The sequence below is a fragment of the Musa acuminata genome, chromosome BXJ2-6 (assembly GCF_036884655.1).
Source record: "Musa acuminata AAA Group cultivar baxijiao chromosome BXJ2-6, Cavendish_Baxijiao_AAA, whole genome shotgun sequence".
NCBI lineage: Eukaryota > Viridiplantae > Streptophyta > Magnoliopsida > Zingiberales > Musaceae > Musa > Musa acuminata.
The window spans coordinates 41679389-41705679 of record NC_088343.1 but is presented as its reverse complement, the minus strand read 5'-3'; the positions used below and the strand labels follow the sequence as shown (position 1 = coordinate 41705679).

The 26291-nt window shown below is 39.6% G+C and overlaps 5 protein-coding genes and 1 long non-coding RNA gene across 7 annotated transcripts; 3 read left to right on the top strand and 3 right to left on the bottom strand.

The window, feature by feature from the left end:
- Nucleotides 1-1917: 1917 nt before the first annotated feature.
- LOC135615664 (uncharacterized) lies at nt 1918-4867 on the bottom strand. The gene is made up of 6 exons (XM_065114482.1): nt 4529-4867; nt 4019-4112; nt 3728-3801; nt 3566-3622; nt 3222-3488; nt 1918-2236 (listed from the first exon to the last, which is right to left on the bottom strand). The coding sequence occupies exons 1-6, from the start codon at nt 4631-4633 to the stop codon at nt 2132-2134; spliced, it is 702 nt and encodes a 233-aa protein (XP_064970554.1). The 5' UTR covers nt 4634-4867; the 3' UTR covers nt 1918-2131.
- An 816-nt stretch (nt 4868-5683) lies between these two features.
- Nucleotides 5684-7647, top strand: LOC135613693 (auxin-responsive protein SAUR36-like). The gene is made up of 3 exons (XM_065110729.1): nt 5684-5834; nt 6626-7123; nt 7262-7647. Exons 2-3 carry the CDS (start codon nt 6661-6663, stop codon nt 7288-7290), a joined length of 492 nt encoding a protein of 163 aa, XP_064966801.1. The 5' UTR covers nt 5684-5834; nt 6626-6660; the 3' UTR covers nt 7291-7647.
- A 1026-nt stretch (nt 7648-8673) lies between these two features.
- On the top strand, nt 8674-9639 carry LOC135613692 (uncharacterized). The gene is made up of 3 exons (XM_065110728.1): nt 8674-9090; nt 9169-9293; nt 9376-9639. The coding sequence occupies exons 1-3, from the start codon at nt 8944-8946 to the stop codon at nt 9437-9439; spliced, it is 336 nt and encodes a 111-aa protein (XP_064966800.1). The 5' UTR covers nt 8674-8943; the 3' UTR covers nt 9440-9639.
- Nucleotides 9640-11318: 1679 nt separating this feature from the next.
- LOC135615663 (RING-H2 finger protein ATL3-like) lies at nt 11319-12874 on the bottom strand. The gene has a single exon (XM_065114481.1). It carries the CDS (start codon nt 12568-12570, stop codon nt 11650-11652), a length of 921 nt encoding a protein of 306 aa, XP_064970553.1. The 5' UTR covers nt 12571-12874; the 3' UTR covers nt 11319-11649.
- A 1628-nt stretch (nt 12875-14502) lies between these two features.
- Nucleotides 14503-21990, bottom strand: LOC135615662 (beta-ketoacyl-[acyl-carrier-protein] synthase III, chloroplastic-like). The gene is made up of 8 exons (XM_065114480.1): nt 21674-21990; nt 20271-20419; nt 19453-19589; nt 18652-18754; nt 18450-18574; nt 15534-15598; nt 15234-15453; nt 14503-15156 (listed from the first exon to the last, which is right to left on the bottom strand). Exons 1-8 carry the CDS (start codon nt 21850-21852, stop codon nt 14935-14937), a joined length of 1200 nt encoding a protein of 399 aa, XP_064970552.1. The 5' UTR covers nt 21853-21990; the 3' UTR covers nt 14503-14934.
- A 383-nt stretch (nt 21991-22373) lies between these two features.
- Nucleotides 22374-25279, top strand: LOC135613691 (uncharacterized). Of its 2 annotated transcripts, XR_010487357.1 has the most exons (3): nt 22391-22614; nt 24607-24885; nt 25007-25279. It is a non-coding gene; the product is annotated as an uncharacterized LOC135613691 (long non-coding RNA). The 2 variants fall into 2 exon arrangements; XR_010487356.1 differs by lacking the exon at nt 25007-25279 and having other exon boundaries at nt 22374-22614; nt 24607-24977.
- The last annotated feature ends 1012 nt before the right edge of the window (nt 25280-26291 follow it).

The following is a 26291-nucleotide window of genomic DNA, read 5'->3' as shown; positions in this document are numbered from 1 at the left end:
TAATTTAAAAATAATATATAAAAATTTATATTATCTATTGAGATAAGAAGATTAAGATAGATGTGTAAAGTTACTAAAAAAATTAAAAAATATTATTATTCATGAATAATTAGGTATTATTTTCACTAAAAAATAAAAAAAATTATTTAATATTATATAAATATATATATATATAGGAGATTTTAAGATAATAATTAATATTAATGGTATGAAAAGATATAAAAAAATCTTAATAAAATAATTAATATTAATGATATGATGAAAGGTAGAAAAAAATCTAAAAAAATTAACAGAAACTATCAATAAAAATTTAAGTAATCCGAGTTTAATTAAATATATAACCTTTTACAGATCTCAGATAATTGAGACTTACAATTTTATTGTTATTATTGTTATTAAATTTTTAAAACCTTAAATATCTATAAGATAAAATTTTTAATTTCATCAAGATATCATAAATGAGTTATGCAAACAACTAGATTATGATAAGAGCTTGTGTTCTTTATAATTTTCTACAATCATATTCATTGAATTTATCAAAATTCATGTCCCAACAAAAGCATATCTAGCCTCAAAAAGTTTTCTAGCCTCGCATACATTCAGTTCATGCATCTGATTCTCTTTAACCTCTAGTTTGTGGTGGAGCCTCTGCTACTACTTTATGTGAAAGAATTAGCTGAGTGCAGTACGACAAGCAGCCTTTTACAAGATGATGATGATGACAGCCAAACAATGTCAGCCAATCAGAGGCACAAATCATGGTGGCATTGGGTTGGAGCCTCCAGAAAACCTACAGAGCAGGATACATTGAACGTGGATTCATGCACCTTAGTTTGCTCCAGTGTCACTGTAATAGTTAGGATCTTCTTCAAGATGAATATGAAGGTAAAAGGACCAACAAGGAGGCCAATTTCATACTAACAAACAAAGTATTGTCACTTTCCCACTAAAGATGAGAAAAAGTTGCCATTGCAAAGATTGGGGCACCACAAAGCCTTCAAGACTTTGCGATATTTCAGGCCAAGGATCTCTGTGGAACTGTGCCCACAAAGGTTCAGCCAGTATCAGAGACTTCCTGACTCCAATCATACAGATTCATACCACCATCTTTCAAATGTTCAGTCCCAGTTCACCCACCATAGCCATGGAGACTTGCGTGTTCTGTGGACCATGAGACATGACAGCACTGTGTCAGCTAATATGAGCCTAGAAAACACCTTCAATGGAAGCTCCTATAAGCTGTCGGCATATTCCGAATCAGGACACAGTAGGAGGTATGCAATCTTTATCTAATGATTCCTCAGAATGTATATTTTGTATCTTTTCGTGTCATTCTTCCTTAATTCCTTCTAATGTCTAGTTTACATTATTTCTCATTTGTGATATGGCTTCAATCATATCCTGTGATAGTTACTCATCTAAATCACAGTCTGTGCCTAAATAATGCACTTCACATCATCCTGTCAAAATGTTCCTGTAAGAGACCAGACTCCAAAATCTCATTACTCATACATAACAGGTATGTCATGAACAATCAATTATGCTCTTCTTTAACTAACATATCCTGAAAGCTACTTATTTTACCTTTGCACACATCTGTAACAGAGCTATACAACTCTAAATAATATATCAAAATTTTCATCTGAATGCTTATAGTCTAAACACCAAAGCCAGATCATTAAAGGAACATCAAAACATAATTTCGATATAGCATGTGCACAGCTACCTAACATTATAAAGCCTTAGTTGTATGTCATTTTAGAGTAAAGCAAATTAAATCAACATAGTAAGTAACTGTTCAAGAAGGCACACTACTGATGACTGTGTCTCTGTAGTTTTGTTTTTGGCACTAAGCATATAGAGAACCTTATACCAAGAAAATACAACAGGGTTAACAGTAGGAAAGTATTGAACATCTTGAACCAAGCACCAACTTATCCTATTTCAAACAGCTACCAATCAGAGTGCATACAATTGAGAAACTAGGTCACTACCCTGCGGCCGAAAGGTCCCAGGCAAAGAGTCATGGTTTGCAATTCGGGAGTTAAAAGCATGAGAATAGAAAAATTTGACAAATAACTGAACAAAAGGAAACATGGGGTGTGAACTAGAAGCTCTAAACTGAGATCTCTCAAGATGAGACATCATGATTGGATGAAACCTTTTGCTTTCTTCCATTCCTTCTCTTGTTATTACTGCCTCCTTTCCCTTGTGATGGCTGTGCTGCATCATTCAGCTGCCAGCACAAATCATGAAAAATTATAAAGCAGTAATCAGGAGTATTGTTAACTAGTAAAGTTGAGCATTATTTCAGAAAATAAAACGCCATGGAATGAAATTTAAATAGATCACATACAGCGATACATTCTACTCTATTGGTTCAGTCCATTAGAAACGAGTCTCATTGTCACAGCAGGATTTCTCCTTTATGAACTGCTAGGGTCAAGTCATGGAAACAGCTTAACAATTTCATGGTATGGTTGCATATATTGACCCTCCCAAAACCACTTTTTGTTGGATGCATTAGTGGAGAGCCTTGTAATACATGCCACCCTTTTCTTACTCAAAATTGAATCATTGTTAAAAGTACAGTAATAATGCCACATCACAGAGTAGGGTGAACAAGCATATAAAACAGCTTAATTTGCTTCTGGAAATAATTCAAATCAGATCCATCACTCAGGTTGATAGTTCTTCATGGAAGCCACTCCTACCTAAATATTGAAATGGTATACATTCATATACCATGGTTACATCATAGATTAGTCATGTTACGCCATCTAATAAAGTGCATCTTATGTATAAAGCAAAATCAGTTCCTACCTATCACAAGTCATGGCCAGCCTCATAAAATCAGTTCCTACCTATGACAAGTCATGGTCAGATCATGCAGCGAACCTTCAATCCTCATATGATACATAAAATATAATTGCATCAGATTCTCATTTCAGTTTTTATAGGATACCTTATCCTTGTCCAGCTACGTCCATATATTTTTTGTTTACAGTCGACCTACAATCACTGATATCTTAAGGTCAACTGGATCATGACCATAGGATGGCATATGTAAGCTTTAATTACTTTGCCATACATGGGTGAAGACTTACTTAATAGTTGACATCAACTAGATTTTACATAGCTTATTAGCACACAAAACAATTCAGTTCCAGCTCATGAGAGATTATAAGGAAAAGATGAGACCCCATGAGTAAGTGACTCACCCCAAAATAGAAGTCGCTGGTACCATGTTCCAACTCTTCAAGATTGACCTTTCCCAAGTTCACAGCCGAGTTGCCCCGCTTGTTGCCACACTTACTCCTTCCATTAGCAAAGTGCAGTCCCGATGAAGTCCAGCAATCTTGGCCATTGGTCGGTTGATCCCAGGGGCCACCGTGGAAGATGGAACCGCCAAATCCGGCATCCAGGTCATCCTGGAACATCTCCACAAACAGCTGCTGCAGCTCCTGGAAGCTATCTTGGCTGTTCTCCTGCACGTTAATAGACCAATTAGCCAAAGAGCACAGAAAGGATCAGAGAATTCAAATGGCAAGAAAATTAGTCTTACATTGTGTTTCGTTTGGCTCATCATCTCCAACATCTCCCCTATAAAGTCTCCCATACCCTGCAGAGTTATCAATTGTGAGAAAATACCAAGAAGAACACCATTAGTTACAGTGAGTAGACTAAGGAACATGTGTACCGACTACCGTTACCAATGAGGACATACGTTTTCGTCATTGTCATCATCGTTGTCGTAGACTCCCACATCGTACAGGAATCTCTTATTGGAGTCTGAGAGAACTGCTCAAAATCGAAGCACAATGAACCACAAAAATGTCTTTTTTTTATGGAATAAAACCACGATATGTTTTCTAATTCCGCTACAGAGAGAATTGCTACTTATTAATATAGTATCTAGCATTGCAAATTGTTTCTGAAATGGAAGGTTCGTGGTACAGTATAAGCTCAAAAAGAACAGGGCAGTTGGAAGGAGAAGAAGAGGAGAAGAGGAACAAACCAGAGTAGGCTTTCTGGATCTCCTGAAACTTCTCCTTGGCTTCCCCCACGATTTGAGCATTTCCCGAAGCCAAGCACTTATCCGGATGCCACCTCTGTTGGTCATTTGAGAAAGGGACAAGAACACCTTTGTTAATGGCAAAGGCTTTAACCGATCCACGACTTACAAATGTTGAGTTACAGCTTTTATCGTTCGAAAGCGAGAACCGCAGACGATGACAGCAGATCATGAAAAGGGACCCCGAATCATCTAAAGAAATGATGCAGTTCCTACCAATTCCAAACACCGGCAATCAAAATCATTCAAGGAAACAAGAACCTTATAGAGTAATCATACAGAACGAACGTTAAAGCCTGAGAGAAGAAGGTAAAAATCGAAACTTTTCGATGGATCGTCCGTCAAATCGCTTTGATTACACCAAAGCTATGATATTTCCGCTCTTCCAGTCCATAGAATCCGAGGCCGGCCATCGATTTGAGGAAAAGAAGTGACTTTGAGTCCCAAACGTACCATGGCAAGCTTCTTGTACGCATTCCTCAGCTCGGTTTCGGAGCACTCCTTCCTGAGCCCCAACACGGCGTAGAAGTCGCCGCTTTTGTCCCCTTCGGCCGCCATTGCAACCGCGAGGCCTCCGAAATACTCAGGAACAGATCAAAGCTCGTCCATGTTCATGCGTCCCAAGACTCAGGCACCCGACCAGGAAGAATTCCGTGAGGGAGGACGCGAGAGAGAGGAGGCGGCAGAAAAGCAAATGTCCTCTACATTTGCTTTGGTGAAGAACCCCACGCCTGCTCCTCCGCGTTCTCCTCCAAGCAGCCGTCCGGAAACAGTCCGTCACATTTGTTATTAGTTTCCGGCTGCAGCGGGGTTCTTAGGGTAACCTCACCACAGCCCCTGTCCTCACCGAATCCTAACCAGAGGAAGAGTCAGATCGCGCTTTACGTTGGTTTAGTCACCACCCATTGCAGACCGTATGATGTGCGGTGCGTATATAGACGAACGATCGAGATGGGTTTGGATCGCAGATATTTTTGTCTCAAATCTAGAAACGTCTCTCGGGCTCAACGTTGACGGAGTCGTTTGCCGGACTAACGTGTGGGTCCCAGAGTAAGTAGAAGTTACTTGTGTTAGCTTCTGACCTATCTGGCTATCTCTCGTATAATTGGAGTAATAAGTTGGAGCCCACGTTGGACCCACTCGTGGTGTTTGGGTCGGTGCAGTCACCCCCAACGTTTGGCAGACCAATGATAAGGTAGAACTCTTAGGACGACTATATCAATATTATATAATATTTTCCGAATTTAAAAATATTAAAAATATTTTATTCTCATAATTTCATCTCTGAAGACTATTACAAAAGATTTGTACCTACAAATATGTTTTCCTTAATGGTTACATTTGTATCGTAATAATGTTCAATCTAAAAGTTCAAAATAGTGAAATTTACTTAAATCCATTTGGGACAATTTCTGAATCAATCAATCAATCTCGACCGTCCGATGAGTCGGGGATCGCACGGCGTGGAGGAGGCCAGCGAGGCCTCTACGGAGGACCGTCCGTTCGGCGCTTCGATCGGCGGGAATGTTCGTCCGAGGTTGACGCGTTGACCATTGACCTGGCCAACTCGTCTAACTTTGACCTTCCCATATTGCCCTCGGGGGACATCGCTTATGCGCGGTACAACTTCAAACTTCGGGGGTAAGTTCGTCATTCGAGGTTTCCTTTCTTCCTTTCTTATTCTTGTTCTTCGTCTTCCCAAGACTCTTCTTTCTCCATTTACAACGGCAGCCTCACCTCATCTTTAGTGCCTCCCAAGGTATCAATAGTTTCCAAACATGTCTTATATATGATTAATTCCATATTTGATTCTTAGGAGTGGAATCTGCAATTTGATCTTCTTGTCCTGTAATTTAGTTTGTGATTTTATAGCTTAAATATTCTTAGTTCATCACCGCAATAAATGTATAATATATAGGAAATTTATGGCAATTACAAGGGTTGCATCTGTTCTTATTTCTTTCAATTGAAACTGTTTCAAGAACTAATCTCCAAAACCTACGAAATTAGTGTCATTTTTTGCTGTAACAATCCAATTTCTCCATCCCATGGGGTGAATCCTGGAATGTTGTTTGCCAGATTTGTTATTATAATAAATGCGAAGCTGTGTCATGAATGTGACTCTCCAGATTAGATGTCCAAATCCTCGTTAACTCACCCGCAGCTGGAACTTGTGGATGGTTCCATTTGATACATGTGTAAGGAGAATTGAATTAGATTAGATTTAATGTCAGGAACCTCAAATGGTGCATCAAAGTTGTCCGAAATATAAAATCTTGTTATATGTAAGATCTTGTACGAGATTCCAGTTGAAGCTTGTCACCATGTGCTGCTATGTTGGTATCATCCTTGTCCCTGTCTGCATGTTGTCATACTTAAACTTGGCTCTTCCTGATCTAATCTCCCAAGTAATCCTTGTGATGTGAGCTGCTAATGTTACTGATTGGTCGATCCAGAAGAGCAGTTTGCAGTAATCGTGTTGTTGCAGAGTCATTGAGGTGTGTTGAGATATTGCCATCATCGTCGCATGATCATCTGATTGTTGTGCAGGCGGAGCTATGAACGCCGGAGGCCACTGACAACTGATGAGCGTTCAGCTTCCTCCTGCGGCCATGGCTGACAAAGGTGGGAAGCTGACCGGCATCAGGCAGATCGTGAGGCTGCGGGAGATCCTTCAGAAATGGCACTCCGCTGCCCTCCGGCCAAAGGAGGGCCGACGCAAGGCGGCTGGCGTGCCTCCCGCCGTCGACAAGCGGCTGAAGAGCGCGCTGCTGCTTTGTGACTCCGACGAGGAGTGCTGTCGAAGCCCGGAGGCGCCGCCGGACGTGCCCAAGGGGTACTGCCCGGTGTACGTAGGACCGGAGCAGCGGAGGTTCGTGATCCCCACCACTTACCTCGGCCTCCCGGTGTTCAGGCTGCTGCTCCAGAAGGCCGAGGAGGAGTTCGGCTTCGATCACAAGGGCGCGCTCACCATCCCCTGTGAGATCGAGACGTTCAAGTACATCCTCCAGTGCATGGAACGACATGCCAAGGGCCTCATCGACGATGGTATATGCTTTCCTTCCATTGCTCCATGGTAGCTGAGACCATCATACATTTACTCTGCATTCTTTTTCGGCAATGGAATTGAATTATGCACCTCATGTTTCACTAATTCTTTTTGTTCTCTCTCTTCCGCAATTGTAGAAGGAAATCCAACAGGGCTGAAGGAATGACATTGCATTGTTCTTAGTCTGCTACAGAATTCCAGGAGTTGATAGAACCACATCCAAAGTGGATTAGGAATCTGATGATGCATTCAGCATGTCAAGCTTGAGGAGTTGGGGCTATGTAACAACTCGTAAAACATGTCTTCCCTACCTCCTTTCCTAGACCTCAGGGAAGCTGCTGGAATTCAGCTGAACCACATTCCCTGTTCTCTCAGTCATGTAATCTTCAACACACTCAACCATTGGAAATGACAATCTATTCATGACATGGAATGCAACATTTTAAGTAGATTTTGTCAGCCATTTGATGATCAATCCATTGTCATTTGAATTATCCTTAGTTGAGGATTTTTTGTTCCTTCATCAGTATGCCTATAGATGTGTGAGCTACTTGGGTTTTTCTTGTTGGGGATCACTTTCTAGTCCATTTCTACTTCCTTTGCCCTGTCAAAGAAGATGCAAGTTGAGTGAAGGCAGGCAGCACTCGAATACAGTCCACAATGGCCAACCAGCTCAAAAATTGCACATAGCAGATGACTTCATGTTCACTACCATTTGCATTAAAACATAAGCTAATGGGAGAGATAGAGCTGGACAGCATTTGCATGGATAATTGAGACCTGCTATTAGAATGACAGGACCACAACTAAAACCCACACACTCATGGATTAAGCAGGTTTTCACTGAGCCAGATCAGTCTGGTATTAGCCTTCCACCTGATCAGGTTTCCATGCCCTGGTGTTTCTATTTAAGATTTAAAATCTCTATCAGTTATCGATTGCGATATCTTATGGGGCGAAGACAATACTTATATATTGGATATTATACTGTAGAAAAAATTTTGAAAAATAAAAGAAATACTAATCCATACGATTCGACTTGATATCAATTATCAGTTGGATGGGCTGACATATACAAGTCTAATCGATATTTGAAACATCTTTCTTCGTAACTAAGAAGCGGATTCCGTTAAATATCACATATTTAGTGAGAATTTATAGTTAATATTTCTTCCTTTTTTTTTCTTCTCTGCTTGGTTATATTCAAGTTATAGGCTTATGCCAAGGTTTAGAGATTTCATACATCAAGTTTGTATTGTCAACAGCAATGAAATCACCCCTCCTTGATATCTCAAGGGAAAAAAAGGGGAAACAATTCAAGGAATGCAAACCTGATTGACTATGTGCATCAATAGTTGTATGTCATGATTTCCCCTGAAAGGAAAAGACCTGAGTGGACCTGCACTTGCTATGCAACAGGATAAGGATAACAGAAACAATGAGAAATGGAAAAGACTTTCCAAGCACTCATCATCTTTTTGACATTAAGTTGTTGCACTCTTTAGCAACCTCTACACCTCATCTATTTGATCAAATGAGACAGATCACCATGATTACATTACTAAAAGGTCAACACACCATCAACTCTATGATGAAACTGTCCTCAATGGCAAAGCAATTTAGTCAATCAAATGGAGATCAAGAAATCAAACTTCAGATCTCCTTCCTCTCCCCCTTCTGCTTTCCACTCCATTAGCAGCATAGGAATGTGACAACCTGACCTTAAGGTCTTCTGTTTCCCTCTCAGTTTCCTCTGAAAGCTCTGAAAGCAAACAATCTATCTTCTAGAGAAGGAAGAGGTAGAGGAGGACTGATCACCATGGCAATCAGATTCTCTTACACTAACATCATCATTCCAAGAGGTTATCATCCTGAGAAGACCAACAGCAGAGCTTCCTTGTGTCATAACAGCAAGATATCACCCAAAGTATCAGTTTCATCAAACACATCTGGTACAGATACCAAGGTATAAGATCTGCTACAACTCAAGCAACTATTTTGGTGTTCATTGGATCTCTTTGGTTCTTATTTCTTTTATTGCCAGGTTTTTGAAGATCAAGCCCTGGGGGTAATATGTTTCAGAGATGAAAAGGGAGAAATAGTCTGTGAAGGATTTGATGAAGGACCACGATTCGATCAACGATCTTTGGCACGAAAAAAATTCGAAAGGTATAGTTGATCAAAACTTATTACCATAAACATATTGCAATGACAATTGAGCACTTAGAGATTTTTTTTTTCCTTTTTACAGGAATAGAGTCCCTAATTTCCTGAGAATGATGATGATTCAGGCTAATGAAGATGCCTTTTACTAGTCTACTATTGATCATAGCTAGAGCTTGGTATGTTGATAAATTTGACTGTCTTGCAAGCATCAAAAGGCATGCTTAGAATAAGTGAATCAGGTCTGAGTTACTCTTTAGATAAGTCCAGATATTGTTACTGATGGATGTAAGGCATTGAACTTATCATATGTAAATTTGGTTTCTGAAAATGAAGTTTTAATGTTATAGTATACTTTGAATTGTGGAGATCTAAGTGAAGTTCCTTGAAGTCATGATGTTTTCCCTCTGAGAAGTAAAACTTCTTGGAGCAAGAAAGAATTTATATAAAAGAAGAAGAATTGTGGACATTTTCTGGCACAATTCAATTACACTAATAGGAATCTACCTTCAAGTTGGAAAGATGAAACCAATTGAATCTTTTTCTTGGTGCAAAAGAAATAACAATATCTTTTTTCTTAGAGCAAACAATATATAAATTGGAATAACAACAAGTAGAACCTATAAAGGGTAACTATACACAAATCACAGTGATTTCTATTTCTATTTTCTTTCATTAACCTCTTTAATTTACCTTCTTTGAGTGAATTTCAATTGTTAGAACATAAAAATACCTGCAGAGATGTCACAATTATGTTCAGTTGTTTCAGTTGCACTGAGTTCATAGCTTCATAATTTTAAGTGAAAAAATGCCTCTATTTACAGCTTGGCTTCGAAGAATCATTCACCTATAAAAGATAGGTTTTGCGAATTTTCATATATGCACAGATGAAAATGATTCTGTAAAACTTAAGCCTACTTTAAGAAAAAAAAAAAGAAATTTAGCAAAACTGAAATAGAGAGTTATGACCAACTGAAGCTAAGATGAGATGAAGTGAGGATTGAGGTCTTGCTAATCATATAGTCCCTGTGATCATAGATGAAAATATATGAGTCAAAGTTGTAGGAATAACAGGAGAGGGCAGTCGATCTTGAGAACAAGAAATCAGATTTTGAGTTCCCAATGTCTTACATAAATTTGTGGCTTGTTTTCAGGTTGATCAAGCTAGGAATGTTACTTATTGGTGTTCTTGTTCTTCTTTATGTCTTCCTGAGGTTCTGCAGTTTGTGTTTATACTTCATTCTTAATGGTTAACCGAAAAATCTTATCTTGCCAAGGAGATTTCTTCCTATGGAGCTTGTAAGCTAATTATGGTCTTCTACTCCCCCAATCCCCAAATATAAGAGATCATGTTTCTGTACTTCTGAGTTCTGTTATAGATAATTGTAGCTTCAGAACTCAGAACAGTTGCAGTGCAAACTCAATCACCTTCATTTCTACAATACCAGAAGCAGCAAACTATCTGTTCATTCTAATGAAAAGCAAAAGTTGCCACTACAGCAGTGAGCATCAAAACCTTGTTAGCCTACATGAACAATCTCATTCAAGATGCAGACTGAATCAAATCAAACTTTAGGCCAGAATTTTAGAGCTCAATTATTGTGAAACAATCTCTATTTATAAGGGTAAATAGAGATCACACATATATATCGAATGTAATATCAGCCCAATCAGCATTTATGCTGTAAAACCATTGATAGAAGAATGTTATTCATAAGAAAATCCATTTTGACATACTATATTGTTACAGTTTTTCAGAAGCTTGCCAGGTTTGACTTGTCAATTTAGAGTTGTATTCACAGTGCTCTCCTTATCTGAGCCCTCAGGAGAATTCTAGAAGATGGGATTAAGAATTGGTCAACAACATCCAGAACTTGCAAATCCCACTAGAATATGATTGATACTGATGCTATATACTAGAATATAATTGATTCTACATCACCTTGCTGTATCAGGCTAAACAAACAATTTTTGCTGATGATGAATTCTGAGAACAGAATGAATGATGCAAATTGATGCATCTCTAAAATATGTAACATACCAATCTATAAACCCTGCATTTACTATAATGTATTTGGATCAATAAATCAAAATGTATTCAGACAGACTCAGCTGATGACTTCTTAGAGATGATGAGATTTCTTCATCACCTTACAGGTACTTTTCTCCTGTACATCAAGAAACAACAAATCCAATGAGTTCCAATGATCGGCAAGCAAGCAACCGATGCAATTTGGAACTAGAGATTGGCTACAGAGCAGAGTTGCTTTCCACAGCTTCCCTGAACTCATCTCTGAAAGAACAACAACAGAAAGAAGAAGAAGAAGAAGAACACCCATTTCCACCTGCAACTTTTGTAGACTCAGGAGTTGGATGGAGATTTTGGAGGTGGAAGACTGGTCTCTGCACATCCCCCCAAACCCTGCTCGATATCGCCTCCCCTCGGGCTAGAAGAAGAACCAGCAGTCCACCTCCCATGGCTCCAAAGCCTCCTCAGCGACCTAAAAGTCGCCGACACCGGCGATCTCGTCTCTTCCATGGCCATCCTACTCGATGGCAATGGCGAGATTGGCGACGGGAGATCCTCCGCCGCCCTCCTCGGTATCTCGATCACCAGCGCACCTTCTGGCTTGCCCGAGCGGCCCGAAGAGCTCGATGGCCCTTCCTGTGAGCTTCCTCCGTACGCCACCGTGTCGGTCGTGGAGCTCCCTGCGTTCACTTGATCATGGTCGCCCCAGAACAGCACGTTCGTTGGGAAGACCGGCGACTCCTGAAGAGTCTGAAGCGGCGGAGTTTGCGCTTCGGGATCGGAATCCGGCTTCGTGGAAGGTTCAGCTCCGACAGGACTCCGGCAGAGAGGGCAGGTGGAGTGAGAATGGAACCACATGTCGATGCACTCAAGGTGGAAGCCATGGTTACACTTGGGCAGCAGCCGGGCCTGCTCGCCGTCAGACAGCTCGGAGAGGCAGACCGAGCACTCGAGCCCCTCCTTGAAGTCCGCAGCCCGGTAGACGGTGACGGGCAGCACACGCAGCACGGCAGCGTCGAGGCCGCGCCCGGGGGCGCCGGCTCCGAGCTCGTCGGCCGCAGAGAACACGAAGCGAGCGCGGGAGCGGCGCCCCCGGAGTGCGGGGTCGGGCCGCAGGTAGTGCTTGGCGTACAGGTAGAGGAAGAAGACGAAGACGACGACCATGAAGAGGAAGACGACCGCCGCTACCATCACCTCGCTGCTGATCCTCACGACGGCCGTGTTATCACCAAACTCATCACCTGGCGTTGACATCCTATCTATGCTCTTCCCTGCCTTCTCCAAAGGAAGATTTAGGATGAGATGAGCTTTCTGCTGCAGCTGTCGAGGAAGAAGAAGGTGATGCAAGTGCCGAACCGAACCAAGACTTTTAAGGGGAAGGGAAGCCAAACTGTGGGAGATAATAGCAGTAGCAGTGACGATAGAAGTCGCAGTCGGGTAGACGGAGACACAGAGACGTAAGTAGGGGAGACCATGTCAAAGGTTGGAACGGAGAGGGCTGCGGTCCAAGAAGGATTTGAACGAAGTGTTTCACGTCCCAGCTTGGAGTCCCACAAAACTATCTCCGCCATGGACGTGGGTGGGCCTGGTTGACTTTGTTGGTTCGTGAGCGAGAGGGAGGACTCATGGGGAACACGTCTTGGCATGCGAGTGCGTGTGTGAGAGAGAAGGGAAGCGCGTGTGTGTTCTGGGATCTTTCTGGGAACCTGCACCATCAGAGGAGGTTGGCTCACTCCTTTGACACGGCTCGATCGCCGAAAGGAGGACGAAGACGGGCGGCAGTGGGTTGCGCTCATCGGTCGAGCGTGGAATTGACCCGCACTGGGGTTGACTTCAAATTTCTTCCTCTTGTATGGTCGTGGTTGCTCCGACTGACTTGTTCGTCAAGGTTTGCACTCCAGCTTTTTCTTTTCCTTTTCTTATATAAATATGTATATATATATATATATAAACAAATGACGATTCTGGAACATAAATAAATGTGGATATGCTGTAAGGAATTACTTTGGACCTAAAAATATTTAGATTTTAATCTCATTTTTATCCTTCTGTGGTGACCATGAGAAATATCAAATTAACTTGTTGCTTACTACAGAGAAATATACTTAGCAATGTTTAATTGTTTGATATCTGCTGCATGTTGCCTAAATTCTAGAAGATGGTCAAAGGAATCACTTTTCTTACAGTAGAGGCAGACTCATTACGTCCCCTCATGTGTTCATTCCATTCCATCTGAAAGACTAACAATAATCCACTACATTCAATTGAAATCTCTACATCAAATTTACATAAGTTGTAATTAGTCTCAACAAGGCTTTGTTACACACCTAATTCCTTCGTTTCCTCTTTGTTCCAATGGATGACGACAAAATGGCACGAGGAACCTTCGAGGTTTGTCAAGTCTGCCAACCTAACAAAGGGGAAAAAGAAACAAACATACAACAAAGGAAGGAGACACTTCCAAGACTTTGACTGCCTTTGCGTCAATATGGTGTATCACATGCAAGCAATCAACATGAGGTTCTAAAAGAATTTTGATTACAGTAGTGTAAACACAAGATTTTTTATTTTTCATGCATCTTATTATGTCTAACATAACCATGCAATGACTGTTAAGAAGCAAAAATATGTACCACTGAGATAAAATTATTAAAGTGGAAGTACAGAATTATTAGCAAAGATTTAAAAAATCAATCATGAATAATTTTATATGATTTTAATATAAATAAATAAAGGAGAAAGAATCATTTGAGGTGACCCTCTGCTAGGAGAAATCATAAATGTTATAATTAGAAGAGGTAAGCTAGATAAAAGATGATCTCAAAAAATTGTATTAGAAATTACAAATAAAGATCCAGATATTCTTAATTCAATTAAAGATCTTGTTTTGAAAAGAGTTCAATGACAGTAAAAATCCATGTCACTAACCCCAAATATATATATGCATTACATCTTGAAACAGCAAATAACAAGGTGGCACCATCCAATTCTTTCTGTTACAACTCATAGCAGGAGAACCTGCCAATCACATGTTTAAGGCATTTCATTGTAGACAGTAAATCTAGTTGCTCTTTAAATCAAAATTTATGATGATGAAATGCTATTGTTGGACTAATGGAAAATATCAGACAATCAGCCGCAGCTTAGGAATATAAACAGCAAAGTCCTCAATTTGTGCATCAGATATATCGACAATGGAACATCACCATTTTCACAAAAGAATTTAATTGTTTATCCAATACCGACTGTGCTTCTACAAGGAAACTAACATTCTGATATTAATGTATGGTCTGCCAGCTTCATCACACTGATCGAATGAAGCAAATTCACCTAGAGTGGCATTTGGGGTTGCTGTCCTACACCACTACTAGTTCAGTTCCCCATTGTGGCCAAGAGAAAATAATGCTTGGGTGCTCATTATTTCACTTTGGAAAACAATTTTACTTGAAAAAGTAAATAAAAAACCAGTAAGTTTAGGAAATGGTCACCAAAACATGGACAGGAAAAGGAACTAACCCCTCTTCTACTTGAATCATGATGTGAGAAATCCAAGATGGTTCAGGAAATCAATGTTCACAAGGTCGAGGATATACACTCAGACAACTTCCGCCTCCATTTTCATCTCCACCTTATGATCGCTGAACCCCATGTGAGTCCAGCACCAAAGCCTGCAGTGGCAATGGTGTTGCCAGCCTGAATTTTGCCACCCCGGATGGCCTCATCCAATGCTAGAGGGATGGATGCAGCACTTGTGTTGCCATAGTTTGCCAAATTTGATATGACCTTATCAGAAGGGATCTCTAATCGGTTGGATACAGCATCTATGATCCGCTGGTTTGCCTGCCAAATAGTATTCATTACCAACTTTTAGGAAATTAGAGAATTTTACAATGAATTGCAGCCTGGTAGGTGTTTACCTGATGAAGTAGCAACCAATCAATGCTTGAGCTACTGAGGCCAGCTTCTTCCAGTGCTGCTTCGATAGACTGTGGTACAGAGCGCACAGCAAAGCGGAAGACCTCTTTACCATTCATTTGGATGCAAGAAAATGATGATTTCCTTGGAGGAAACAGAGGAGCACCATTACTGTTTGAGATCAATTTATCATCGTCACCTTGGGCTAGAGCATTAAGTTGCCTGCAATGGAACCATAGCCGGTCATTGGATGAGACTAATGGACAGAAAATATAGATCAAGATTATCCCAAAGATCCACACCTATGGCCATGGCCATCACTGTGTAAGTCGAAGCCAAGCAAGCCATCTTCATCACTATGGCATGCCTGCAAGGAGTAAATAAGGTAAGCTAAACTTTTAGCAGGAAAATTTTATAGATGCATAGAACAAACTTTATTTGATACGAATATAAATAAAATAATGGCAAGAGAACTTCCCTCACATTGCTTTTAGCCCCTAAGATTGTGCCTACCATGTTAAATACTTTAAATCTTCAATCTCTACAGCACATAACCTAACTAAGATGGCAAAGGGCTTTAATGATCCCAAAAACATCAGGTCTGAACCGTCTAGCTGCAGTTTAGTCTAATTCAGAGAAGGAAACAGCAGCTGTCTGTAGTAGGCATGCTATTACAGCAGAGAGAAAAGGGGAAAAAGGTGGCAGAGAAAAGGAATATAGGGAAAACTAGGAAGAATAATGAGGCAATAACAAATAAGAAAAAAGATAGATGGCCTTAGGCCAGAATATAATTTTTTTTTCTACTAAATATGTCAAGTTCGTAGAGTTTCAAACAAGCACAGAAATCATCTATAACTTGAAAATGGAAAGTCAAGCAACACGTACATCTTTTCTTGTTTTCACAGAGAAAAGATTTACTTTTTTGATGGATTTAGTCATGAAATTCTTCTTTTATGTATAAAGCTGCTAAATAGACATAAGCATATAACACAAATCCCAACTTTTGCTCTCCATTTGACTCAGTCAGCTCCAACAATGCCCCTCGATTTAGTAATGAAGTAATAAAATTAGAATATTTAATCTTCTAAAACTAAGGTCTCCAGGTTTTAAATTGACCTTTAGCTACATCAATTCATTCCCATTGTGCATATCTTGTTCATGAGACTTCTGAATATCATCCAAGCAGATGCAGACCCATGAAAATCCTGCTTCCAGTTTAGACAATGTTGGAAAGCGCTGGTCCAATCCATCTCCATTAACAACTACATGATTGATTGTGGTCAAAATATCATCTAGATTCAAAGACTCCGTAGGTAAATGAAATCCTCATCATAGTCATCTCCTAGATAGGCAGAACCATTGCAGAAATTTTCATACAAAATTACTGGGTTGTTTATACTTCCATTATACAGCTAAATTGTTTAATGTTGTTCAGTTGACATGGCTCCTTCAATCTATATGGAAAATTAGGGTTTATAAAACTTTGTCTTCCATTACCCCAACCTCTTGTAGAATTGTGCTTGATCCGTTGATACATATTGCCCAATCCTGCTAGTCCTATTGCTTGTCTTATAATTTCACATTGAGAGATCATGATCATGGTCCTGAGTTGTTTAAGCTCCATTCCCCAATTCATTGGTGCACCATGTTCATCAAACATTATATTATCAGTACCTAGGTTTCAAGAAACAATGTGACAAGGGCAAACCCTTCCCATTCTTCTTGTGGACACCACTTAAACGAACATAAGCCCGCCATCTCCATTGCAACACTCTTTAAGTTCATTACAACAACAACAACAATAACAATAAAGCTGTAAGTCCCAACTATTTTGGGTCGGCTACATGGATCTTTTGCGGCCATTGAAATTTATAAAATGTCATAAGTTTAATTAGGTTCAAAGTACTTAAATCTTTATTTATAATTTATATTAAAGTCTTTTTAGGTCTTCCTTTATCTCTCCTCGTACCACTAATATTAATCATTTCATCTCTTCTAGCTACCGCATTCGAGGGTCACTCTTTAAGTTCATTGGTATTCCTAAATCTCTAATAACATATGCAGAAAAGCTACCACCCTTGACCATGCTTAATGGCAAAAGCAAATTTTCTCTACATCATCCATTTTTATTTGTGATAGTTTTCTAATTTTTGAGATCATATATAACAATAAAGTGATAAGTAACCTGTCAGTCAAAGTTGCAATGTTGCAGATGCAGACATTTATTGATGCATCATCCTTTTTTGATTGTATATGGTCTAAATATTCCAGCTCCTAATGGCAGCTGCTATCAGTTTATCAACTGTTAACCAGGCAAGTTGCCAACTTTCGAACACTCAACAAGCTTTTTGGTTTTATGAAGTAAGCTGATTTCCTAAAACTTCAGAGAACATAATGTAGTTCATGATCAAAAGCTAAGGCTGACTATCATGTTCTTGCATGTTTAGCAGATTATTGTTAACAACATGGCATCTTCTTTAATTGAGCTAAATGACGAAACAGGTAGAATTATAAATGAGAAGCAAAAGTTAAAATACATGACAAATTATTGTCTTCTGAGTAGTATTCACATATGACCAATATTAAAATTAATGGAATGTCATAAACTTCAATTTTTGATAAGTTGTACATGGAGACACTTCCATGCTAGCTGGGTTCCAAGTAAAGATTTGTGGATCCATCACATATGGCATCCATATGGTAGAGAACTATACAATTGGTATATGTGCTGGGCTGCAACACCATAAATGTCATTTTTGAAGTGTTGTTTTGAAATTCTGACAATCTAAAAATTTAAGAAGCACTCAAAGAGATAAAAAGAAGTACAAGAGGGAAGTGTCAGCTAATACAATTAACTTGTCTGTCACCTTTTGCTTTTGGTTTTTCAATCCTTTTAATGTCAGCTTGCACATTATTAAGAATTCTTGCAAACTGTTATTCTTATCTTCATTACCACAAATAAAAATGTCATTTTATTTCTTTTAACCCCTAGTTTACTCACAATTACTCGTGATCCAAAGTGTTGATAATACAAATTAACAATATTGACAAATGAAGGTCAAGTCATGTAACTATTCCATGTTCATACAATGGCAGTAAAGAGATTGTGTGATGGTGTCAATAGAAAATAGTGACATCTTTTACCTTTAAATATATCCCAATATGAACAGTGTAATAAGTTGAATTAGCTCTTCTATCGAAAGGCAACAAAACACAACCTGGACTAACACAGCACCAGCAGCATCACCAAAAAGTATGCATGTGCCTCTATCTGTCCAGTCCACATAGCGTGAAAGGGCATCTGCTCCAATTACCAATATATTCTGAAACCCACCACCTGTAGCTGAAGCAGCATAGTTAGTGCTATAAGCTATTGGATATACCAGCAACCATATTTTCATATAAAAAAGTAGTTTAGACCTTTAATGAAGCGAGTAGCAGAGATTAGGCCCACAATAAACCCACTACAAGCAGCTGTTATGTCAAAGGCCCATGCATTTTTGCACCCTAAATCCCTCTGAACCTAAAAAAGACACAAAAAGAAAGTTTTCTATATATAAACCTGCAGAAACATAATGAGAAACAAATGCTAAATATTCATAACTTAATGAGCTAAGCTGAATAAAGTACACTTTCAAAAAGAGAAGCATGAAACAAGATTCCGAGAAAATTCAACAAAGTTTTCCAGAACTGGCAAACTCAAGAGAAGAGATGAACAATGAAAAAGAAATGATTGAATTTTGAATATAGAAGATGAACTCATCAAAGCAATAAGATTATCATATGAAGGATTTTCACATGTATAAGCACAGGCAAGTTCCAAGCTCCAAAATCATTTGACTCGAGAATCTGTACAACTTTCACAGCAATGGGTCTAGGGTTCCTCAAGGTGGAAGGATATAAGATTAGCAGGAAGCATGAAGCATAATAGCAGCTTGAACTTTCAATTGCTACTAATGACTAAATAAATTTAGACTAAATGCAACAGGCAACTAGATTAGACAACCATAAATAAGGACTGTCGATTCCTAAAGCTGCACACATGCAGTGATATCCTGAGTTGCAAGGTTCAAGAGAGTGTTTGGCATTTTCATCTAAAGTTAAGTCACCAGAAATATATATTTAAGAACTTGATCTAAGCCAAGCCATTCTAGATCCTTTTTTAATCTAAAAGAGATTCAAAAAATTGGGAGTATCATTCAGAAGCAACATCAAGTAGACCTGCGTGCCACATCCAAAAAGATCATCTGGAGTGGATGTGCACATTATGACAAGATCAACTTCTTCAGCTTCTAATTGAGCCATTTGAAGAGCGCCTTTTGCTGCGTCTACAGCGAAACCACTCAATGTTTCATTTCCTGCAAGATTTTCTTTATCATATACACTGATAAAGATTCAAATTTAAGATCTATTTTGTTTCATATTTTTGCACTTTAAAATAAAGAGAACAGAAAAACAACAGCTTATATGACTTCTAGTTTCATTATGTGACATAAACCATATGTTAAGATTCACCAGTGGAACATTGAAATAACAGTTTCCTGGCAAGTGCTGTAGTGTCAAGTTACAGACAACAGTGTCCTTTTGGTATTTGATTTGTTTTATACTGACCTTTTTTTAGTGTTAGCTGCACAGAAGTTCTGTTAAAACCTCACAAATGCACCTTTTGAACACCAAAATTTTCAAAAAAAAAAAAAAAGAGAAAAACTTAGAAATACAGATCATGCAAAATCACAGTAGTTTGTCTATATAGAAAGGAAGATTTGCCTATGGGCACATCCCTCTGAAGAAGAAAAAACATGCTTTTTGGAATAATATGTGTCATTCACAGAAGCATTGGACACAATTTCATTGTCATTACAGTTTTACTACTTTTGATTTTTTTTTTTTATGAGACTGATCATTGATGATGATCTTGAAGCTTGTTCCACTAGAAAAAAAGACTAGTGTGCCACAGAGTCAAAAGAATTGCAGATGGGTCTTACGAACAATATGATACACAAAATTAATGAAGAAATTGAGCAATTTATGACAGATACCTGAAAGAACTCGTCTGTTACGAATCCCTGTTCGAACAGAAATCCATTCATCTGAGGTTTCAACAATTTGTGCAAGGTCATCATTGGAAATAAGAAGCTTTGGCACAGACGATCCACAACCAACAAGTTTTGAACCCATGCCAATGACTCTGCACTTTTCCATTGTTAGAATGGATTCATAGTTTCAAAAAGCATGTTCAACTACCCATCAGAAAACTCTTTGGCTTCATTTTGTAAAATACAAACTACCTAAGGTAGATCAAATAAAAGCACAATACATAAAATAAAGCAAAACAAAGCTTTGGTGTGGCCTAATAGGCAAAAACATGAAAGTCAGTGCACGTGTAGATTGTGCATTAAAACCATGCACAAAAGCAAGGAGTAAATATAGTCTATCGCTATGACCTTAAAGAAAATGAATTGACTCTGAATTAACTCCAGTTTTATGGAACCGAGAGGAACACCAAGTTGCCAAAGAAACCATACTAGGCCAAAGTAGGTTTTACTAGAAATTATTTTATTGGTAAAAAGAGGGTTTCATGTAAAAATAGATTGTAGAAAATGCTTTCTTTACAATGCCATATAGTTATGGTCATAGCAACCCCAAGAGATGCCACAAAGTCGTATGATTTTATTGATCCACCTTAAATCATTCACAATGAGGGTGGATCAACTTGTCTTGTGAGACTTTGTTTATGGAGTTGTAAGACTATCCATTTGATTGATTCGACCTTCTACGCATGTCTAAGTTGCTTCTGCCTACAGGCCGTGGAGTCCCAATCTTCTGATGAGCTACAATGTCCAATTTTCTAGACACTCTTTTGTCATGCTGGAAATTATATAGCTCTCATGCTTCATGAAACCACTCTAATATTAACTTCTACACTTTAGTACACAAGCAATAAGCACAAGCAGTCAGTCAGAAATTCACCCATTATACTCTCAGACCTTCAATGAAGCCTTCTCTGACGGAGTTTTGCCTGTTGGCTACTTCTTCCTATCTAAGATAGATAGTCATTGTCGCTATTCTCATGGTATACCTAATTAAGCTTTATCATTTGTCAAGCTTACAAAAGCAGAACAACTAAGATTTTCAAATCGTGGTACCAATATCAGTATCGTTTACTTAGTCCCCATTCTGCAGCACGCAGAGTCCTCTGTTGAGGACCGATTGTTGCAAAATATCTTGATATGAATATCTTGGGAACCAATTGGACTAAAAAAAATATGTTGCAACTGTATTCTGAATAAAGCAATGCAAATCTTAAATCTTTTGGTGACTCGCTCACGATCATGTCGCCCACCCACCAAAACAGAGCAGACTTTGCGTACAGCGGAAGATAACTCCCACAAAGACCAAAGAAACCAAGCCAAATCACAAAGGGGCTAAGATGAAGGCGTACCTTGGACGATGTGACCTCGACGAGGCAGCGCCGAGAACGTGGCCTTCGACACCGTCATCCCCGGCGGCGCAGCAGATGAACGGCACCCTCTTGTTGGATCTGGAGAGCCACAAAGGAGCCCGATTTCTCCACCGGAAAGAGTGCAGGGACGACGAGACGAGCCCCAGCGCGTTGGCCATTCGGCGAATCGACGCCTGGAGACGGGAGGAGGAAGAGAGATTGGAACGACGACGTCTCGAAGAGAAGAAGAGGACGCAGCACGGGGGACGAAGCTGGGTCGGCGTTGCAAAACGCTTCGGTAACTCCCGACCGGATGGCGAACCGAAGAGACGGTGCTGATCGGCTGTATCAGCCGAGTCACCACACTGAAACAGAGACTTTCCATTTGTCAAAATTAGCGGGACCCGAAGGACGTGCGATGGGCCCACTGTTTTAACTAATTATTAGCTAGTTTCTGGGTGGCTCGATTGAGGCGCAGGATCCGGACACCTAGAAGAGAGGTTTTCCCGTGATGGCCGGACCCTCTCATCTTAGCTGAAAAGTACGGGACACAGGATCCGAGATCCAACGCTTCCCGTTCGTTGAAATGCATGGGATCAACAGGTTTGATTGTGGGACCCATGGTTACCAACTCCTTGGGAAGCTTGCTGTTACGTGTTAGGTGTTACTGAGGAGACACGGGTAAGCACGAGAACGCACGTCCCCCATCTCCAGTCACCTTCTACACTTAAATCTGACCAGCTAATTCAATGCGTTGGCGATCACAGAAGCATGAAGGCCAAGGGAAGAGACGGTTGTGGTGGCACAGAGAGGCTCAGTGGCCACTTGAACAAGGAGACTCTTCATCTTTCTTAGCTGAAGTCAAGAAGCAGATTGCTGATTTAGTCGTACATGGGAGCAGGTCGCTGATGGCCTCAAAACATCATCCACACCCATTAGAAGTCAGTGTCTCTTTCTCTCTTGTTCTCCGTCCAATCTCTGCTTCAAGTTCTTCATGCATGTTTACCAGGACTGATTGTGGTCCTTACTATTGACCAGTAAGGATTTCCTCTTCAATCATGCACATAAAAAAAACATATGGAATTCTCGAGGTGGTGCCCTAGTGCCTGTTCTAAGTAATTCTCGAGGTGAGGACACCATGTGTTTGTTAAAAAGACAAGTAGAAGGAAGATTGAACAGATAAGAACAACAATGCATTGGGAGTATGACATACTAAAAATTAACCTGCAAGCTATTCAACAAGGTTTTAGGTATGTGACTGATGAGGTTTTCACTCCATCACAGAGTAGATTGATCACAGAAAGGTAATGGAGATATTTGAGTGCGGCTTAATTAATCTGGCAAGATTAGGATGTGAGCTTCTTAATAACGTAATTAAAGAAACAAGGCTCTTCAAACCTAACCTTAGTTGATAAGTGTAGTATGCAAGAATCATGTCTGAAATTTGTTGGTTAAAAATGAACTGTGAGAAAACAGCAAAAGTTGAAACTGTGACAAATAAATTCAAGAGCTTCTGTAAGTTCAGAAATTAGCTAAAAAATGATATGAGATTCTTCATAAGATCATTCCACATGCATTACAATTTATTATAGACTTTCAACACTACCAGGAAGGTAGAACTCATGATTAAGTTCAATGTGTTTAGTAACTTACCTCACTTTGGTTTTCCTGCAAACCAAATGAATTTTGTGGACCTTTACAATGGAAAGGAAAGAAAATGCATCCGTTGACACATTGTGGTGAAAGTAAAAATTGGGATATACCCCGTTGATTAAAGTGCAAGATTCAATCTTACAATCATCACATACACATGTTGTGTAGTGGTATAATTGGAGTTAAATCTATAAAAATGAAAGTAAAAGTTGGAATGATATAATTTCATCAATCAAAATGTAAAGATGCCAATGTAGCATAAATCAGCATCTGTGGAACAAGCCACTTGGATTAGGCGACACAGCTCAAGTCTTAACTTTCCAAATCCATCTTCAAGGAGGTCAGTCTTAGTTGATGATGAAGTTATCAGGAGTGTGTACATTTGGAGAGCTTTGTATTGAGCAGGTAAAAGTTTTTACTATAATATAATATGGTTTTGTGAGTCTATGAGCACACATTTAACGGACTGGTATTGGAAACTTTGTACTGTGAAATTGATTTATAATATGGGAGAATTGCTGATAAATCAACAAAGATGTTTGATAGTGGATGGTACAGCAAGAATGATGAAGAAAAAAGAAGAGTATGTGATGACATGGTTTATATTTACACCTTTACAGAAATTAAAAGCAGTATTATTGTTTTTAGGAAAAAGATAGTTACTGTTTGTACAAACATTAGAAGTAAAAAATAAAAGGTAAAAGAAGAAAGAAGTAAAGAGTCTTGAGACAACATAACTGTCATCTTGGTATCATTTAATGTTTGACTTCTGCTGTCATATCATTTAATGTTTGACTTCTTTCCTTTTCTTCCCTAAAGAAAAAAATAGATGGTGACAGCATCATTTTATTAGTCTTAGTAAGAAATACAGACCACCAATTCATGGGTTATCCCAATTTCCATGCATTGGAGAAGCAGAGATTAAACCTGATGTTATATTTTATGAGTCATTGGGCATTTTTGCTACTTAAGCTACTTTCATTGTAAGTGTATCATATAGTACTCATGTGCTAAAAGATTGAGCTGTAAGAGACAGACATTTTAAAATCGGTAAGATGTCTACAAGATGAAATTGAAAATGATCTTTAAAATGCCACCCTACCTTAACCACATGTAAAAATTTAACCTGTGATATATATGTGTGTATATATATATATATATGCATAAATCATGTTAGCAATCCTGAAAACCAACAAAGTGCTTATGGAGTTTCACCCATAATGTTCACAAGGAAACAAAATTAAAGTGCCATTCAACACTGAAAGAAATTTCTCATGCAGGGATAGCTGACAATTCCCAAGGAATTAACTTAGATACCAAGTCCCCCTGCTGAGGAACATCTCAATCTCATAGTCTCTGCCATTCCAATCCTGGAAGATGGAGCTGTCCACAGTTGACTAATTCTTTGCCAGACATGTGGATGAGCTGTAGATATCCAATGAATCAGAATCCCAATCCACAGGTGTCAGAAGATCAAAATCCAACAAGATCATCTTAGATCATCTGCTCCAAATCTTCTTCCAACTCTCTAGGTGATCTCAATATATGTATCTTAAGGGGTCAGTCACTCGTCTCTTCTTCCCCTTTGGCTCCTAGGAAAGGTTGTAATGGATTAATTTTTCGTTTCTCCATTCTTATGAATCTTACCAAATCTTTTCTGTGTGCATGATCTGCTGACAGCACTAACGATGAAGTAGTCACAGTCCCCATGAACGTTAAGATGCATGCATCAATTCCAGGGCCTGCTTCCATGGTTTCATCACCATGAGTAGACTCGAGGACAGCTCCTGTCGGCTTAGCTTCTCTGTCAAATGAGATCAGTTGGCCATTGCCGAAGCTTTAAGCAGTGGGACTGTTTCCCATATTTACTTGATACAACATGAACTTTGGCACATAAGCCTTAGGCAATCGTGGATTTCTTGTTATGAGTATATGATTACCGATGCTCTAGGGGAGGATATGATGCCTTCTGATTTGCTTCATAATTTTGATCGAGTAATATGCTGATTGTTTCATATGAGAAAGATATATTACTTGGGACAGATGCAAGAGAATACCACCAAACGTTGCCACCCAAACTTGAGTCAACCACCGGCAAACCGTCTTCCTTGTGTACAAGCTTGCTTCGTCTTGCCTTGGCATCCTTCCACGTTTTAAGCTACCTTTCTCCCACTTTAATAGCTAGGATAAGCCCCTCTGCACTCATTTTGATATCAAAAAAGACATCACCATGTTCCTGGTGCTGATAAAAATGGCCATGGCTCCACATTTTCATGCAGCACACAGCTCTCCATGTTACCATGCTGACCATGTTCAGCCATCCTGCCTCCTCGCTCCTCATGCATGCTTGATTGTGTGCATAAATACCCATGGGGAACTTGCACAGCATGAGCTCTCAGCGTCTCATGCACTCTTGTGTGCCTTGCGCCATGGTCTAAGCTTCACCATACACAGAGTGGATCAACAGTATCGATCATGGCCGAGAGGAAGAAGGTGAGGAGGGGACTCGCCGGAAGGTGCGCGGCGCTGGTGAAGGAACAGCGGGCGAGGATTTACATCTTGCGCCGCTGCGCCACCCTGCTCCTTTGCTGGTACATCCATGGCGATGACTGAGCACCGAGCTCGATGCTCCATGTCCCACTCTGATTTCTCTTGTCCATGCATGCCATGCTCATTCTCTTTCTCTCTCTCTTTCTTTCTTTCTTTTTTTTCCCAGTTCCGCAGTATTGGGACTGGGTTTGTCTGCACCTGCTCTGCAAGCACAGTGGTGGGGACTTGCATGCACCCTGGCTGGTCTTGCTGGTGACTGCATTCTACTTTGTCTTCTTGTTTTCGTTCTCAGCCCTTGTGATTCTGACATGGACCAAAAGGCTTCATGTATATTATACAAAGACTGCTGCTGATGTTGACGTTAGCTACTTAGCAATAAAGGGATCAACAACCCCTCCTTTTTCTGACTTGTTAC